General features: G+C 26.5%; 1 protein-coding gene across 4 annotated transcripts in view; it reads left to right on the top strand.

Moving 5' to 3' along the window:
- LOC127282519 (neurogenic locus protein delta) overlaps positions 1-17,535 on the top strand; it is a 247,978-nt gene that overhangs the window by 174,884 nt on the left and 55,559 nt on the right. The window contains exon 3 of one of the 4 annotated variants that reach the window (XM_051306795.1): positions 6,127-6,260. The exons of the other annotated variants lie outside the window; for them this stretch is intronic. Within the exon in view, the coding sequence (XP_051162752.1) occupies positions 6,249-6,260 (12 nt within the window). The 5' untranslated portion in view covers positions 6,127-6,248. The remainder of the gene's footprint in view (positions 1-6,126; positions 6,261-17,535) is intronic. 4 annotated transcript variants of the gene reach the window in all.

The raw sequence follows: 17,535 nt of genomic DNA on the forward strand, positions 1-17,535 counted from the left end.
TACCAATATTAGTACGAAATATTTCCGAAATTGGGAGGATAAGTAATTTTTTTATTTAAAAAATGGAAATTACTATATTATTAAATAGGGAAAATATTATGTTTTTGAAATAAAATTAAATTTACTTAGATTTTATAATTTAATTGTAATCATATGCAGTTATAAATAAATTAATTAATTAAAATAGTATTTGTTAATAAATTTAATTTATAAATAATGGTTCATATAAATGTATATAATTTTGCATTTTTTCCGACCGTTATAAATATTTATAAATATAATATCAATTTAGAAAATTATATATTTATATTTAAAAAAATTTGCTCGACAATTATTTAAAATAAAACAATAAATTCTTTAAGGTCACTTGCACTATTAGAAACTCCCTACGCCTTAGAGTTTTTCAGTGTACAAACACAAAATTTTTTTATAGCCTCCCTTGGTCGAGCGCGTTAACGCGGCAGTTCCCAATGGTTGTAGGCTGTATACACAGATACACACACAAACTATAAAACCCATGATTCGAGAGTTCAAGTCCTAACCAAATCGGTTCCTCTAGATCTGAAGATATAATTGCAAAATTATCATAAAAATATTTTTTTTTTATTTAATTGATGCTTCTTACACCATGTTATTGCAAAATATTATATTTTATGAATTTATTACTTTAATTTTTAAGTAAATTGTAGAATTTCCAACAAGTTCGGAAAAAATTCCTACTCAATAGTAGGAAAAATTTCCGGAATATGTCGGAGATTTTTCCCAATTTCTATTCGGAAAAATTTCCACCCCATGGGGTTCCGTGCTGTCCGTATTTTTTCGGAAATATTTCCGAAAAATTTTTTACAGTGTATTATAAGTCAATTTGGCTTGTTGGTAAAACTCTGGACTCGTGTGCTTTGAGTTCGGGGTTCGATTCCCTGGATGGGTAGATTTTTTTCGTAAAGAAATGTTCCCATAATATTACTGTAATATTCCCTTGTAATATTACCTTAATATTACGGTATAATATTACTGCAATATTACTGTAATATTACCTTAATATTACCTTAATATTAGCGCGTAATATTACAGTAACATTACTGGTAATATTACCTTGAGGCGGACATTTTAAGATCACTGTAAGATTACTGTAATATTACAACGTTATATTACGAATCTTACATGTAATATTACCTTGATATTGAGGTTATATTACACGTGCTTCTTGGGTGGCGGAAGTAAATTCGATCAAATATATAAATTCTGTGAAGTGAATTTTTGGTTATATGTATAAAAATTTTGTAATATCGAAAATCGGTATCCAAAACTATTTTTTTGTTTAATTTACTTTTTTTTACCTTTTTTTAAACCTGCACCCGCAGAAACAAGATTCAATTATAGGATCAAAAAAAAAAAAAAAAGTTTCTTTGTTTTAAAGAAATTATTTCTTTATACCTGTTGTTGATTTGACTCAAAAAACTATTTCTTTAGATTTAAGAAATTTTTTTATTTAAGTCAAAGAAATAATTTTTTGTTTTGTTGCAAAATCTATACACGCGCAGTCGCGGCATAATCATAATGGCGATGACAAAAAATTAGTTTAGATTTATGGATAAGAAATATATTTCTTCAATTCAAAGAAATACTTTTTTGATTCCAAAAAAAAATTAAACTAATAATTTCTTTGAATGTTCTCGACTTCTTATTTGTCTTAAAGAAATTTTTCCTTGGATCCAGGATGAGTATCAGTTAAAGAAAAAATTTCTTTAATTCCAAAAGTGATTAAAAAAAAAAACATTTTGTTACAGTTTCGTAGTTCTCATGATTGTTGCTGAATAAAATTTTAGTATCACGTAACTTTTATATAATTCAAATTAAAGTGCGTACCAGTAAAAATCATAAAGCTGCGTAACAAAGTTTTGAGAAAATATTCGGCAAAAAAAAGTAGTAAACGAGACTCTAAAAAATTTTTTAAGTGTCGCTGGATGCTGAACATAAGAAAAGTATATAATGATAAGCCTCAAGTGCTTGTACTTAGAGTAAAAATACTAAATGGGAGTAAAAAAAAAAAGTTGAAGAGCCACTAGCATCTTCTTATGGTGTTGAAGAATAAGACCAAATGACTGGACAGGAGCGGATTAACAACAGCGGTGAAAAAAAATATATATCGAACTCTTTTTTTTTTGTAAGAATCCTTTGGCTTTGTTGAGAGAGAGAGAGGGAGAGAGAGAGAGAGCAGTGGCTCTTTGTCAAAAAAAAAAAGAAGGTAGCATGAGAGGAATAATAAAGGAAGGAAGGAAGTTGAAAGAAAAAAAAGAAGAAAAAGAAAGAAGCTTCGATTCGACAGCAGAAAACAGCAGCTGCAACACCCGATACATATCGTCAGTGGTGGTGGGGCCATGCTCGGCAGGGTCACGAGAGATTATTATCGTTATATATATTGACATTCGTGTAACTTCGGATCAGTTCGGATGTGTTCGGTCGCGTGGCACGCGTGCCCTTATCCCCACTCTATGAATACGGCCCAAAGAGGTCCATCGTTTGCCTCCACCATCATCATCATCATCATCATCATCATCACAGGAAAAGACCTCTAGGCACTCTTGTGATTTTTTTACTCCCTCTGAGAATTGGTTTTAAAGCCACGATTGTCTGAATCTCTCGAATTGAATATAGATGAGGATGAGAGAAGGAAGCGCCGGAACTTTGCATGAAAAGATCAAAGGCCAAGATTGTGTGCGCGATTTTTTTTTTTCCTTTTTATTTTTTCCTGTATTAATCGCCTCGAGAGACCCTTAATCCTCCCTCTAAGCTGCTGTAAATTCCAGTACGTATTCACAGTCACGATTTGCTGACGAATGTAATTATTACTTTTTTTTTATTATTATTATTTTGCATTAAGGACTATATATATAAGTCGCTACATGGATTACCACGCACGTGTTCTGTGTATGTTACGAAGAACAGTTTAGTTACAAAGTTTTTTTTTTTTGTTGGTTTTTTTTTTAGATGCGGTGGGAATTTGAAATTCTCGTTTCTAAAATATTTTGCATAAGAAAAATGTTTATTTTATTTTATAACTGATGGGTTATTTCAAATACATACTTTTGATTTGACTGGAGTAAAATTAATGATTTTTATTGTTTTTGAAAATAAATTATACCTATATATATATGCAGTGAGAAAAATAAAAATTTAATGATAAAATAATTTTGTTTAACACATTTTGTTGTATGGAGAACAAAAAAATTAGATTTAGGTAAGAAAAAATTGTTGAATTTTTTTTCTGCCTTTTACCTTAAAAATACGATTAGTTGAAAAGTATATAATCACATTGGGATTTGTTTAGCTTAGTGGTTAGCGTTCTCGACTTGCGTTGCGAAATTTTATAGGGTTCGAATCCTGACAAGTGGGAAAATTTTTTCATGAGCAAATAAACAGCAAAATGTTTAGAATATTAATATTATAATATTATATAATAATTAATAATCAATATAATATTCAATATAATAAAAGTAAATGAAATTATGTTAATAATGAATAATATTAAAATGAACAGCCGTCAAAATAATTAGATGAAAATAAATATAAATAAATTAAAAAAAAAAGGAAAATATAATAAAAGAAATAAAAAAATAAATATAAAATTAAAATTAATGAAATTAAGTTAATAATAATGAAACAGAACATAAAAATGAACAGATATCAAAATAATTTGGTTAAAACAAATATAAATAAATAAAATATAATAAAATAGGTAATAAAAATTTGGTAAAATATAAATTATAATTATAATAATAAATATATAAATTAAAAAAAATATAAAATAACAAAATAAATAAAATTAAGTTAACAATGAAAAATATAAAAATGAACAAACATCATAATAATTAGGTTAAAATAACAAAGGAACAAATTAGTAAGTTTAATAAAATCGATTTAAGATTCTGTTATTATGCTTTATGCGTATATCAAATATAAAATTTAGTAAAAACGAGAGATTATTTTGTTGCTACCAAACAATTATTTCTCGCTGAATTCAATATATCACAAATTATTATTTATTATTTAATTTAATTTTGTTTTATTTTTATTTATAATTTATTATTTTGTATAAAAAAAAAATGAAAATAATAATTTTCCTTATAGTTTATTATTTCAGTTGATTTTTCATAATTATAGCCGGAAAACAAGGAAAAGAATTAAGACGCAACAAATAAGAATAATATAAAAAAAAATTGTTTTTCCTTTCATTAAAATTTTTTTTTTTTATTCACATTGAAATATACAGATATAGAAAATAATTGTTATTAACTGCTGTAACTTGAATTAATTTTTAATTATACACTTTTTGTCCTTGTTTAGAAACATATGTTTCTAACTCCTTCCAGCTATACAAATTCCATTATTTATACTTCCCCTGTTTCGATGACAATATGATCCAGGACAACATAAGTCCTCAGATCCTTCAATAATTTTGCATTTACCACCAGGTCGAGTGCATGCCACAGCAAAGGTTACAACCAATAAATTAATTATTGTTACAATCATAATAAATAATTGAATTGATTTCAATGCAGTCATTTTTGTATTTTACTGTAAAGAAAAAAAAAATTAACGAAATATTAAAAGCGAGATAAAATTTAATTTATATACACCCAAGAGAAATATGTTTTATTTGAACCAAATATATAATATATATTTGATTTAAATAAACGTTTATTTATCTTATAGCCAAAACTAGCCCATCTATTTGGCGTAAGTAAAAATTTTTTATTTAAATCAAATAAATATTTATTATAGGCAGTGAGACAAATATACCATTTTTCTGGGTGTACACAAAAAAATCAGTTTTTGTTCATTTCTATAATATTTTTCCTTGTTCAGATTTGCAAAGTGATTGCAAATAGTGGAGAAAAAATATAGTAAATCACTTTTTATTATTATTATTATGATTATTATTATGATTATTATTATTATTATTATTATTATTATTATTATTTGAAACTAAATATTAATGCGAGGAAAATATGCGTATAGTTACCGTATAATTAACAAATATGAGATGAAAGAAAATTTGTTGTAAACTTAAAAATGTGTAAAACTGGTATGCGGACAACTTAGGGAAAAAATGAGAAAATTTAAATATAACAAATACCACCATCTTACCTGCGCGTAAAACGAACGCGCAATTTATTATCACAAATGCACACATTTGTTTTATATCCAACTCACGTCTCAAGGATCTTGGGTTCAATCTCCCCATGCGTGGGAGATTTTTCAAAATTTGTTTGTGTTTTATATATATATTGTAATAATTCTATAATTAGAAATACAAGTATGAGAAATAAAATTTAAAAAATGTCATATGTATATGTAGAAAAAATCGATGTTTTAATTTTAGGTTATGTGTACGTCTCATTGCAATAGTTTAATTTTGTTTATTCCCAGATAGCACGTAAGCTTGCCGCACAATATTGCCAACCTTGTATGGCAAACTTGCCGCAAGCTTACTGCAAGCTTCAAATGTCCCATCTGACCCAAGCTTGCATGGTAAGTTTACCGAAAGATTGCAGTGTAAGGTTACTGCAAGATTACACAATAAGATTATTGCAAGATTGCATAATATGATTATCGCAATATTTCTCAGTAAACTTGCACGGTAAGCTTGTAGCAAGGTTGGTGCAAGGTTACCAAATAACCGTGCTTTGAACCTAAAAATTTTTTTTCTTTAATGTTTCGTCTAATTTATTTAATTTTATTATATATAAATTTTATTATATAAATTAGACAAAACATTATAACAAAAAGTTTTTTAGTAGGTTTAAAGCAAAGGTTATTTATGGCAACTTTGCACCAACCTTGCTACAAGTTTACCGTGCAAGCTTGCTGAGAAATCTTGTGATAATCATATTATGCAATCTTGCAATAATCTTATTGTGTAATCTTGCAGTAACCTTACACTGCAATTTTTCGGTAAACTTACCATGCAAGCTTGGGTCAGATGGGACATTTGAAGCTTGCAGTAAGCTTGCGGCAAGTTTGCTGCAACCTTACGTTCTATCTGGGTAATTATATTCTTTACTTATTATTTTTGAGTTACCATATATGTTTATAGAATTAATAATGAAAATTATTTTTTAGGACTTAATTGGAAACCTATTGAATTTACGTTTATGACCACCCAAAAGTGACTCATCTCAAATATTCTAATTTCGATCATTTAGGGATCTAAATAGGAAGTTATTTGGATATCCACACGTACAATGTCTTGTGCTGTACGTAAGTAAATTTTTATTAATAAGTAAATTAAATTAAGTAAATTCATAGAAACAAGAAGTGAACTCAATATATAGCGTATACGCTTCTCATTTTGAAGTGCAGCAAAAATGATCTTCGTTTGACTCATTTTGAGTTTTTACTGAAATTTTCTTCAAATTGAACCAAATCAGGTTCATTTTGAGTTCAAGATTAATATTAAGTTATCGTGGACAAACAAATAATTACTTAGAAAAATATTAAATAAAATAATTGTTTTTAATAAAAAAATAACTTATAGCCCTAAAAAAAATTTTAATTCTCAAAGTTGATTTACACAAACACAGAACAAACCTGAATTCAAATTGAGTATAGATTCTATACTCAATTTGATTCGCAACAAAAATGAAACTGGTTGTCTCATTTCGAGTTCTAAGGTAAAAGTAACAAAATGAAACAGGCAAGTTTCATTTTGAGAAAAAGAAAAATGGAAAAATATTGTGAAATAACGAATAATTTTGCACAAAAACATGAAATATAATAATTACAAAGAAGTAAATAACACGCTAGACTTAATATATTTGATTAAAAATTGCTTGTAATAGCGTAATAAAATAATATAGGAAATATGTTTTTAGGTTAGAAAAATGAAAACATGTGTTTTGACAACAGGAACGGTACTGCCAACTTAAATAATAGCGGTAAATTTAAAAACTTATGAAATTAATTATTATCTACGTAAATAATAATAAATAATTTTTATTTAAAAACTTCTAAATATTCGTACTGGTCAAAATAATCTTTCTGGTGTTGTTGAAATATTAGAAACAATAATTGAAATACAAAATTACTCTGCTTATGATGCCAACTTAGAAATCTGAAATTCCAGCCAATATCATTTTGAATAACATGAAGTTTGTCCCATACTCATTTCGATACCCAAAAGAAAATGAGTTGCAACAAAAATGAGTCCAAGTTTTTTCTGTGAATTAACGAAATTAAAAAATTGAATTTTTAGGTTAGAAATCTTGTTAACATTGTTATGCCCTACAATGGAAAAATACACGTAAGCGATACGTATATATTTACATGTCGCTTACGTGTGTTTTTTCGTTGTATAGGGCAGTATTGACGTCATTAACCCCTTGACAGTCCATATGGTCCATATACATATATGCGGCCAAAAAAATCAAATCACAATGTAGACGTACAAGTTTTTTAGTTCCGATAAGCAATTTTAATTGTACTATCATTTTCTGGTCTTTGATTCAGTTAAGCTATATAGGCACGGAAAAAACTTGAACTCATTTTTGTTGCAACTCATTTTCAGTTGGATATCGAAATAAGTATATGGAACAAACTTATATTATGTTACTCAAAATGATACTGGCTGGAATTTCATAGATTTCTAGGTTAGCATCATTTCCAGAGTAATTTTGTATTTCAATTATTTTTTCTAATATTTCAAGAATAACAAAAAGATTATTTTTACCAGTATGAATATTTATAAGTTATTTGTTATTTCACAAAAAGAACGTATCAAAAACAAGACATCAATAAAACAATAATTAAATGGAATACTTTTTAGGTTTCCGTACCCAAAGGGGGAACCCTATTAATGAGACTAGTGAAGTAAGGCATGTACCCCCCCCTAGCGGCCACATGAATTTATCTAGAGGGCTGAAATTTGGTATACATATATATTTTGGCGTGTAGATTACAGGAAAAATATAGCGAATCTCAAAGGAATTAATTATCATAGCGTTGTCAAGGAAAAACCATGAATTTTTACGAAAAATCCCTAAAAATGACTATGTACCTCCCCCCCCCTGGTGGCCACATCTTTTTACATAGAGAGCTCAAATTTGGTACACTTATGTATTTTTACGTGAAAATTACACGAAACACTATTTGACCAAGACAGTTCATATTTGGTATACTTACGTATTTTTGCGTGTAGATTACAGGAAAAATATAGTAAAATTAATTGAAATTTCTATTGCATTTCAAAGAGACATAATTTTTCTATATGCTCACCAAATTTTATTAAATTTCATTAACAAGCAACAGTGTAATTGCAAATTTAATGGAAAGGTAACAAAATATTCAATTGTTAATAAATAATTAAAAACTTAATTTTTTTAAAAACGCATTTCAGGAATGTTTTTAATTCGGATTCCTGCAATAGATTATGAAAAAAAATATTTTAAATTTGAAATGCCAGTTTTAGGTGGCCCAGTTGGGAAATTTTCACCCATTTACATACAATTATAATGAAATATCTTGATGAGTTTATGTCTTTAGTGCAACATAAAAACAAAAAAACGTTGGTTTAGCGCGAAGGTTAACATTATTTCATATAATTTTTTTAATTAATTTAAAGATTGAATTAATATTTGAGATGATTAACAAAAACTTAATTTTAAGCTTCAATCAGGTTTCGAGCCGAACTTTTGCATTGTAAAAATAAAGTACTAAAATAGTACCGATTTTAGCCCACACAGCACATAAAATTTCCTGAATTTGTCCTGAATATTTCATTGAAAGATTCGAAATATTTCAATGAAAGGTCCATGAAATTTTGATGCAACATAATGAAATATGTCCGCCTATAAGAAATATTGCAGTTCCGATTGTACGAAAAATTTCAGCGAAATGTTGAGGAAATGTGAGGATGAAAAATTACTGACATATTATTTTTTAATATTTGCAAAATGGGTAAGAATTCCTGAAGTGGCCCCCTAATATTTTTTGTGTAATAGAAAAAAGTGATACCCACATATTTTGGTAGTCCATGATGTCACTAAAAAACCCCTGAAACGATTTTTCAAAATTCGAATTTTTTTAAAAGTTATAAACAATTAAACTTTTTTGCAACGTTTTGGAAAAAATTCTGTATCTTGAAATTGGCCGAACCGATTTTAATAAAAATTGGTTTGGAGAAAGATTAAGATACGTACTTTTGATAAATAAATAAATTATGAATAAAAAGTATAATTTGTTTAAACAAATTATATTGTTAATTTTTAACTTTATAAATTAACAATGTTCTCAGTCGATTTTTCCAATTTTTTTTATAGAATCATAAAAAGGGGCTTTTCACGATTCCATCACAAAAATAAAAAAGTGGGATTCTCAAAAACTTTAGAAGATACAGAATTTTTAGTCTTAACGCGCGCAAGTTTTCTGAGCAGCTCACGCATACGGCGCGGCATCTCCCGCGCGCCCCGCGCCAACCATGACTCCATGAGAGTTCCCGATTATAATATTTTATTAACTCAATTAAACTAAACAGTTGTTTATATGTATTTCATTATTCATATCATTTTTGTTTATATTTAATAATTTTTATTATTTATAAAATTTCTGTTTATAATAAGTTTCTGATTATTAACCCGTTGAAAAAAAACGAACATAAAGCAGTTTATAAAAATCTTGTGAAAGTGCCTAATTCGTGGAATTATAGATTTAAAAATTTAATAGGACAGTTCATTTGTTTTTCGTGCAAAGCAGCCATCAACACATTTAACAAAAACAATTAAAAAACGTTGAAAATTTATCATTAAAATTAAATAATCAGAAACTTATTATAAACAGAAATTTTATAAATAATAAAAATTATTAAATATAAACAAAAATGATATGAATAATAAAATACATATAAACAACTGTTTAGTTTAATTGAGTTAATAAAATATTATAATCGGGAACTCTCATGGAGTCTTGGTTGGCGCGGGGCGCGCGGGAGATGCCGCGCCGTATGCGTGAGCTGCTCAGAAAACTTGCGCGCGTTAAGACTAAAAATTCTGTATCTTCTAAAGTTTTTGAGAATCCCACTTTTTTATTTTTGTCATGGAATCGTGAAAAGCCCCTTTTTATGATTCTATAAAAAAAATTGGAAAAATCGACTGAGAACATTGTTAATTTATAAAGTTAAAAATTAACAATATAATTTGTTTAAACAAATTATACTTTTTATTCATAATTTATTTATTTATCAAAAGTACGTATCTTAATCTTTCTCCAAACCAATTTTTAATAAAATCGGTTCGGCCAATTTCAAGATACAGAATTTTTTCCAAAACGTTGCAAAAAAGTTTAATTGTTTATAACTTTTAAAAAAATTCGAATTTTGAAAAATCGTTTCAGGGGTTTTTTAGTGACATCATGGACTACCAAAATATGTGGGTATCACTTTTTTCTATTACACAAAAAATATTAGGGGGCCACTTCAGGAATTCTTACCCAAATAAAAAAATTAAATATTTTAGAAATTTTTAAGTGAAATATTTTGAAAAGATTATTCATTAAAATTCTAGAAATATCGAAATGAAATATTTCTAAATTGTTAATAATACATATTTAGGCAATATCATCCGGATATATGTTTGTGAAAAATAAAAAAAATGTATTACAGAAATAAATTGCGGTAGTGATTGTGAAAATATGTGACAAAATTTGTGTATTTAGTGAAATAGTGACAATTTATTTATTATAAAGAAATTATTACACGTAAGATGCAACAAGCGAAACATGATTAATATATATGAACAGTAAGTATAAAAATAGAATACTTAAAATAAATAAGATCAGCTCAGATACGCAAGAATATACTATAAAAGTCAATTTATTACAAATTTTACTTGACTGGACTTTCAATATTCGTAACTTTTTAATTAAATTCTTAATTTACTGCATAATTATCAAAAAATTTGTTTCGCAGAATTGTCATTTGTTAACATTTCTATTTTTCAGACAAATGTTTAAAATTTAATTTGTCTAAAATTGCAAATGACAAAAGGTACATATGAACTGATCGCCGGAAAGACGGCATACGTCGATTTAAGACATTTTGAGATATTATGTTAAATTTAAGATTCATTTGTAAGTTATAATTTAAGGCATTATTATCGAAAATTTTTTTCTTTTACAAAGGTTTACTATCGGTTAACTAATTTTGTCACATATTTTCACAATCACTACCGCTATTTATTTCTGTAATTCATTTTTTTTATTTTTCACAAATATATCCGGATGATATTGCCTAAATATGTATATTTTTAATAATTTAGAAATACACTCGAACCTCGCTAACAAATTCAGGAAATTTTATGTGCTGTGTGAGTAACAGGGTAGCAATTTTTATATATATAGGGTATATACATATTTGTTTTTTGTCATTAATCTTTAATCTATAATCCCCCCCTGTCGTGTTATATGCACTTAATAATCGCACAATACAAGAATTATGGTATAATATATATATATATATATATATAGATCGGAAGGGTAAAGTTTGCAAGTTTGAGATTGATGGAAAAGGGGTTTCGCAACTTAATACAGATATTTAAGCTTATGTATCACGAGTACCTAGCTTATATACATACATACACACTTATAACTTGTACCATTACCTTGGAAGATATGAAGCCGGCCAAGCATAAAATAGTATAGGGTAGAGGAGCGGAAGGAGGGGAAGGAGAGAGAGAGAGAGAGAGATGAGGGCCGGAAGTGGTTCCATCTGGCTCTCCCCCATCGGTGACCTGTTGAACCACCTCGTGACCGGAAGTATATACGGGCCTTCAAGACCCTCTTTTTTACACTGGTTCTCTTGATGGTACCGACGAAAACATAACAAAGGCTTCTTTTTCAGAGTTGCACCTTATCATTTTGTGTTTACCTGATTACATGCGTGCGAGAGGCATTTTTTAAATCTTTTCCTCCTCTACAAAATTCACTTTTTACAATAAAAAAAAAAAATAAATATATTATTGCGTGTTCTGATCATTTTTCTTTTATATTAATGGTAAAATTAATAAAATAATAATTTTCAATTTAAAAATTAGTTACAGAAATTATATATAAATACAGTAAAAATGTTTTTTTAAAGTCTAATAAAAAAAGTGAAAAAGATTCCTCTATATAATTACATATTCTATAATAATTATAATATGTAATTAAAATTAATTAGTAGAAAACTTCTTTTGTCAAGTGACAATAACCCTTACTTTTAAATTGCCCTAGACCAATGATTAGAAATTATTCCCTCAGTTCACATATGTTCATCTTCTATTCTTTTTTGAATTTTATAGACTTTATAGTTTATGCGACCCATAACTATATATATAATATAATATGTGCCATTAAGGGGCGTGCTTTAGTTAAAAAAGGGTTGTTAGAGGGCTACATCTTTTGTTCCAAGGAACCCTGTGGTGCATTTTGAATACAATAATATATCCATTAGGAAAAAACTGCGTGAGGTGCATTATAGCTTCACCTGCATCATAAAAATTTCGGGTGTATATATTTTATTTTCTCTTATTGTATTGGAATAATTGTTATATTAATTTCCAAATTCTTATAATATAAAAAAAATAAAATATATTACATATTTTTACTATTATTATTATTATTATTATTATTATTATATAAGAAAAATAGTGAATATGTATTTACTAAAATATATAATATTTTTATTTTTTTATAAGTGCCAAAATTTTTGAGTTATGAATATTTAAAAATCTGGGTTTTTTGAGATATAGACCTAATTTCAATGACATCTAATTCTAAAAGTATTGAATTTAGGTCAAGTACAAGATTATTTGAATCGTAAAATTTTATTTTATAATTAAAAGGAATGAATTGTTGGAAAAATGAATAAATTATAGAACTCATGTAAAATATATAATTTTGCACAGATATAGGAATAAAATTAAAAAAAAAAATTGCCACTCAAATTTTATAAAATTATACAAGGTGTAAAATTTTAGCATTAGAATAATATACATATATATAATGTGCGCGTAAAAGGTAGCAAAATTAAATGACTTGTCATAATTTTGAAGATTATCGAAAAAGCTCTTGAAAATCATATTTCCATGTCTATAGAGGATATTCTTTATTTTCACAGACAAAATCAACTCTAAACTTTCGTCCTTATAATTAATGTAAATTTTTCATTCTGTGAGTAATTACGTAGCGCAGTGTGCACGCCTTTTTGGAAATAATTTTCGCTTGAAAGAATAAACGATTATAGGGAAAATTATATACTAGAAACAAAACACTTAAAAATGCATTTTAATTTTTGCATAGACTTTTTTTTTCTTATACCAAAAATTATAGAATTTCACTAATCATGAATTTAACAATTTTTTTTTTAAATTAACTTTTTTTAACTTTGAACCCAATTTTTTTTTTTTTTACTAAAATCTATATTTATTTAAAAAAAGGTAAAATTTTTATAAAATTAACATTTTTTAGGTTAAGTAAACAACAAGCTTTTAAAGTTATTTCAGGAGAAAAAGTTACAAAATTAACTTGAAAAACATATAAATATCAATGAAACTTACTTTTTTGAGGTTATGTTGTACTCAGTGAAAAAAATATAATTTTAATTAATTTTAAGTAGTGAGTATATAATTACCCAGAGAATTATGGTTTTTTAGTTTTTCTCACTTTACTTTTAACATTTCTTTGATTTACAAAAAACCAATATTTCTTTGACTTGTTTTCTTTTGTTTAAAATAAAATTTTCTTTGAATGAAAGAAATTTGTGCATTAATTCTAGGAAATTCTAACATTGATATATTAGGGTCAAAGAAACATTTATTTGAATTAAAGAAAAAATTTCTTTGAAACAAAGATAATTTTCTTTGAATCAAAGATAATTTGTTTGAAACAAATAAATTATCTTTGTATCAAAGAAAAAATTGTCAAAAAAATTGATTTCTTTGAATCAAAAAATTTACACTAAGCGCCAAGTTTAAACGTTTAAATATATAAATATTTTATTAATTAAAAACTGGCACTGAGTATAATAGCCCCTGGATGAGTATAATAACCCCTGGATGAGTAGAATAGCCCCGATTGACGGTACTTGAAAGTACTAAGAAGATTTTTACAAAAAAAGTTTTAGAGTGGGCTTGATAATCCTTTTTGTTTAAATAATTTGTATGAAAAAAAAAATTTGTGAAGAAATTTCTGCACGAAAGAAGTTTGTTTTTCCACACGAAGAAAAATGGGATTGTTGTCAGTATATTTGTTGATATTATAATTCGAAATGTTAATATTATAATTCGAAATGTTGTCAATACAAATGTATGTTGTTTTAATAACAATACGAATTTTTTGTTGTCAGTTTTGTTCAGTTTGTAATTCCGTACAGTTGCAGAAGCAAACTCTCTGTCGATTGCTGATGGAACAATCGGGATTAGTTCAGCTGACAGCTTTATTCTTCCATTTTGGTTACTATTGAACATAACCTCACCTTAAAAAATACAAAATGTATATTAAATATTATTTAACAACAAATTTCAACTGAAAATAATTTTTTGGTTTCAGGTCAAAGAATTTGATTCAGAAGCTGTATATGTTCCACAGATTTTAATGCAAATGAAACTATGTTGATATGACCTATACTGAAATATGCTATCGATTATTTTAGAAGGCGAAGGAACTAAACAAATTGTATTAGACAAATCAAAGCTTTGTTAATACAACAAATTGTATTGCTGATTTAACAATTTAGTTTTGTTATTTCAACTGTTCCATAACAATTTTCTTTGTTCATCAAACAATTCTGTTTGTTCACCGAACAATCCGAATAGTTTTCATAACAATCCCATTTCAACAATTTTTTTTTGTCCCAAAAACAAATAGAGAACTGCTGATTCTATATTGAAAATCCGGAATTGTTGTGTGGACTTAATTTTTAGTATAACCACAACAATTCTTTTTTCTCCGTGCAATAATTACGTTCTTCATTATTTCCAATTTTTTAAAAATGTTTGATAAAAAAAAAGGAACAATGAAAAAAAAACCATATGTGTATATACTTATAAAATGAACTAAATTTTATATTTACGATATAATAATATAGTATAAGAATTTCTATGAATTAATATTTATTATATGTTATTACAGTAGTTACTTTTAATTTAAAAAAAAAATTTCTAAAAAAGAGACGAAATAATGAAAAAAAAGGATATTCTACTTATATAGGTATATAAAAAGAACTAAATTTTATATTTACGACAATAATAGAATTATAATTCTATATTATATGTAAATAGATATACTTTTTTCAATTTTAAAAAAATTTAGTAAAAAAGAAACGAAACAATAAAAAAAAAACATATGAATTTAATTTTAATATAGATAGAAAATTAAATGTATAGGTACTCCATAAATATGCACATATGTTTTTTTTGTTCTCAATATTTCGTTCATTGTTATAGTCAAGATTTTTTTTTTTATTGTAACTATAAATATTAGTGCAATTTGTATTAAGAAAAAAACCTTCAGATAACATATGTATATATGTGCGGTTTTTATATATATGGGGCATTCCACAGGAAATTTTCATTCAAATTTTTTTTTTGGCTCGAAAAATTTTCTTTCAAAATCTATATGAAAAATAAGAAAATACATATATTTTTATTTGATCAAAATGAAGGAAGTTATGATTTTTTGAAATTTAACGTCATCAAAGGCACAGTGAATTTTTGAAACAGTTTTTTATCTATCTAATGAATAAAAAATTATACTATTTATGAAATTTGTTCACTTTTTCTCTAACTTTTCAAATATGTGCTCAAAATTAACGCATACCTTAATAACGAAAATAACAAAAAAGTTGAAATTAAATTTAAAAAGTGAGTTTTCTCAAAGATGGACACTTTCGATTTTTAATTTTTTTTTTTTGCACTGCAATCTCTGATGAATGAAGAATTTTTTCCCCTATCTGCAAAAGTGGTGTTTTTAGTTTTTAAATTACCATTTTTTAGTTTTATTAGTACGGCTCACAGAATTTCCAGAAGTTATTCTTCAAATATTTATAACCTTTTTCCATTATCATTGATTTGTTTTTTTTTAATTTTTAGAAATACAATTATACTATAAATATTTGCTAGCTTAAAAATTGTAAATAGTAATTTAAAAACTAAAAACACTACTTTTGCAGATAGGGGAAAAAATTCTTCATTCATCAGAAATTGCAGTGCAAAAAAAAAAATTAATAATTGAAAGTGTCCACATTTGAGAAAATTCACTTTTTAAATTTAATTTCAACTTTTTTGTCGCTTCCGTTATAGGTAGGGTCAACCGGGGTAAATCCGAACGGGGGGTAAATCCGAACGCTAATTATTTCAGCTTAATTAAAATTTTTAAAAATAAGTTCGATATGAGAATTTTTACCTCAGATCCTCTTCATGAGATTCTAAGTATTATCCCATTTTTCGTTTGTCAATTAGCAACAGCATAAACAAAGATAACGAGTATTGCAAAAAAGATTGAAAATCAAAGATGACACTCTTTCAGTATTTTGTCTCGTATTTGAAGAAAAAGAAGCTAAAAATTCATTTTATTATTTATAATTGTTTGTTATGAATACTAGAACAGAAACTATTTTTCATTTTTGCCTTCTGTAAAATTTTATTAATAATATCAGACTGTTCGTATTTACCCAGGAAAATTGGAAAACCGGGGTAAATCCGAACGGTATTTTCAATAATTTTTTTTACATCAGAGCCACACAAAATTGTTTTTATTTCATTACACTATTATTTTAACATTATAAAAGTACATAGAAAAAAGTTTTTCTTTCTAATTTCTATACGTATCCTCGTTAGTAATTAATAAGCAGAAACTTAATCTCTGTTCTCTCGAAGGAGTGTTTCAATTTTTTTGCCAAATGGTTTGTTGAAAAAAGTTTTTCAGGATCTTAATAAAATTTGGTATTCTACGGTTTTTGGGGTCGCTAATTACCAATTTGAAGTCAGTTTTTCAAAATTCAAAATGGCGGACGAGAATTAAAAAATTCATTGGATTCCCTCGAAAATTGTTACTCGGGGGGGGTTAGCAAATTTGATCATTTTTAAAAATAAGTTTTAGGAAAGTCCGCCATTTTGAATTTAAAAAATTTGACTTTTATTTTTGTATTTACATTCAATCACTCCAAAATACTTTCTGTAGCAAGTTTTGCAAAAATCCGTTATGATTTGATAAAGTTATTGAGGGTTTTAATTGTGTAATGCATTTTAATTTTTAACCTGTTTGATTTTTGTATTTATATATGATGCATTATTACATAATAGGTTTATTATCGTATTTTTTTTTGAGTTTTTATATAAGTTTAACAATTGCAATACTTTAAATTTATTTTCCCTAAGATTTTTCTGAAATACAGTGGCGTTTGTATTTACCCCGGTATTTTAGGAAAGTTGCAAAGTATCGAGGTAAATACGAACGCTAAGTTTCCTGCGATTGTAATTTATCAAAAATTTTTGCTACCCCATA

This window comes from Leptopilina boulardi, unplaced genomic scaffold (assembly GCF_019393585.1).
Source record: "Leptopilina boulardi isolate dan_hultmark-lab unplaced genomic scaffold, ZJU_Lbou_2.1 LbouV2_300, whole genome shotgun sequence".
Classification (NCBI taxonomy): Eukaryota; Metazoa; Arthropoda; class Insecta; order Hymenoptera; family Figitidae; genus Leptopilina; species Leptopilina boulardi.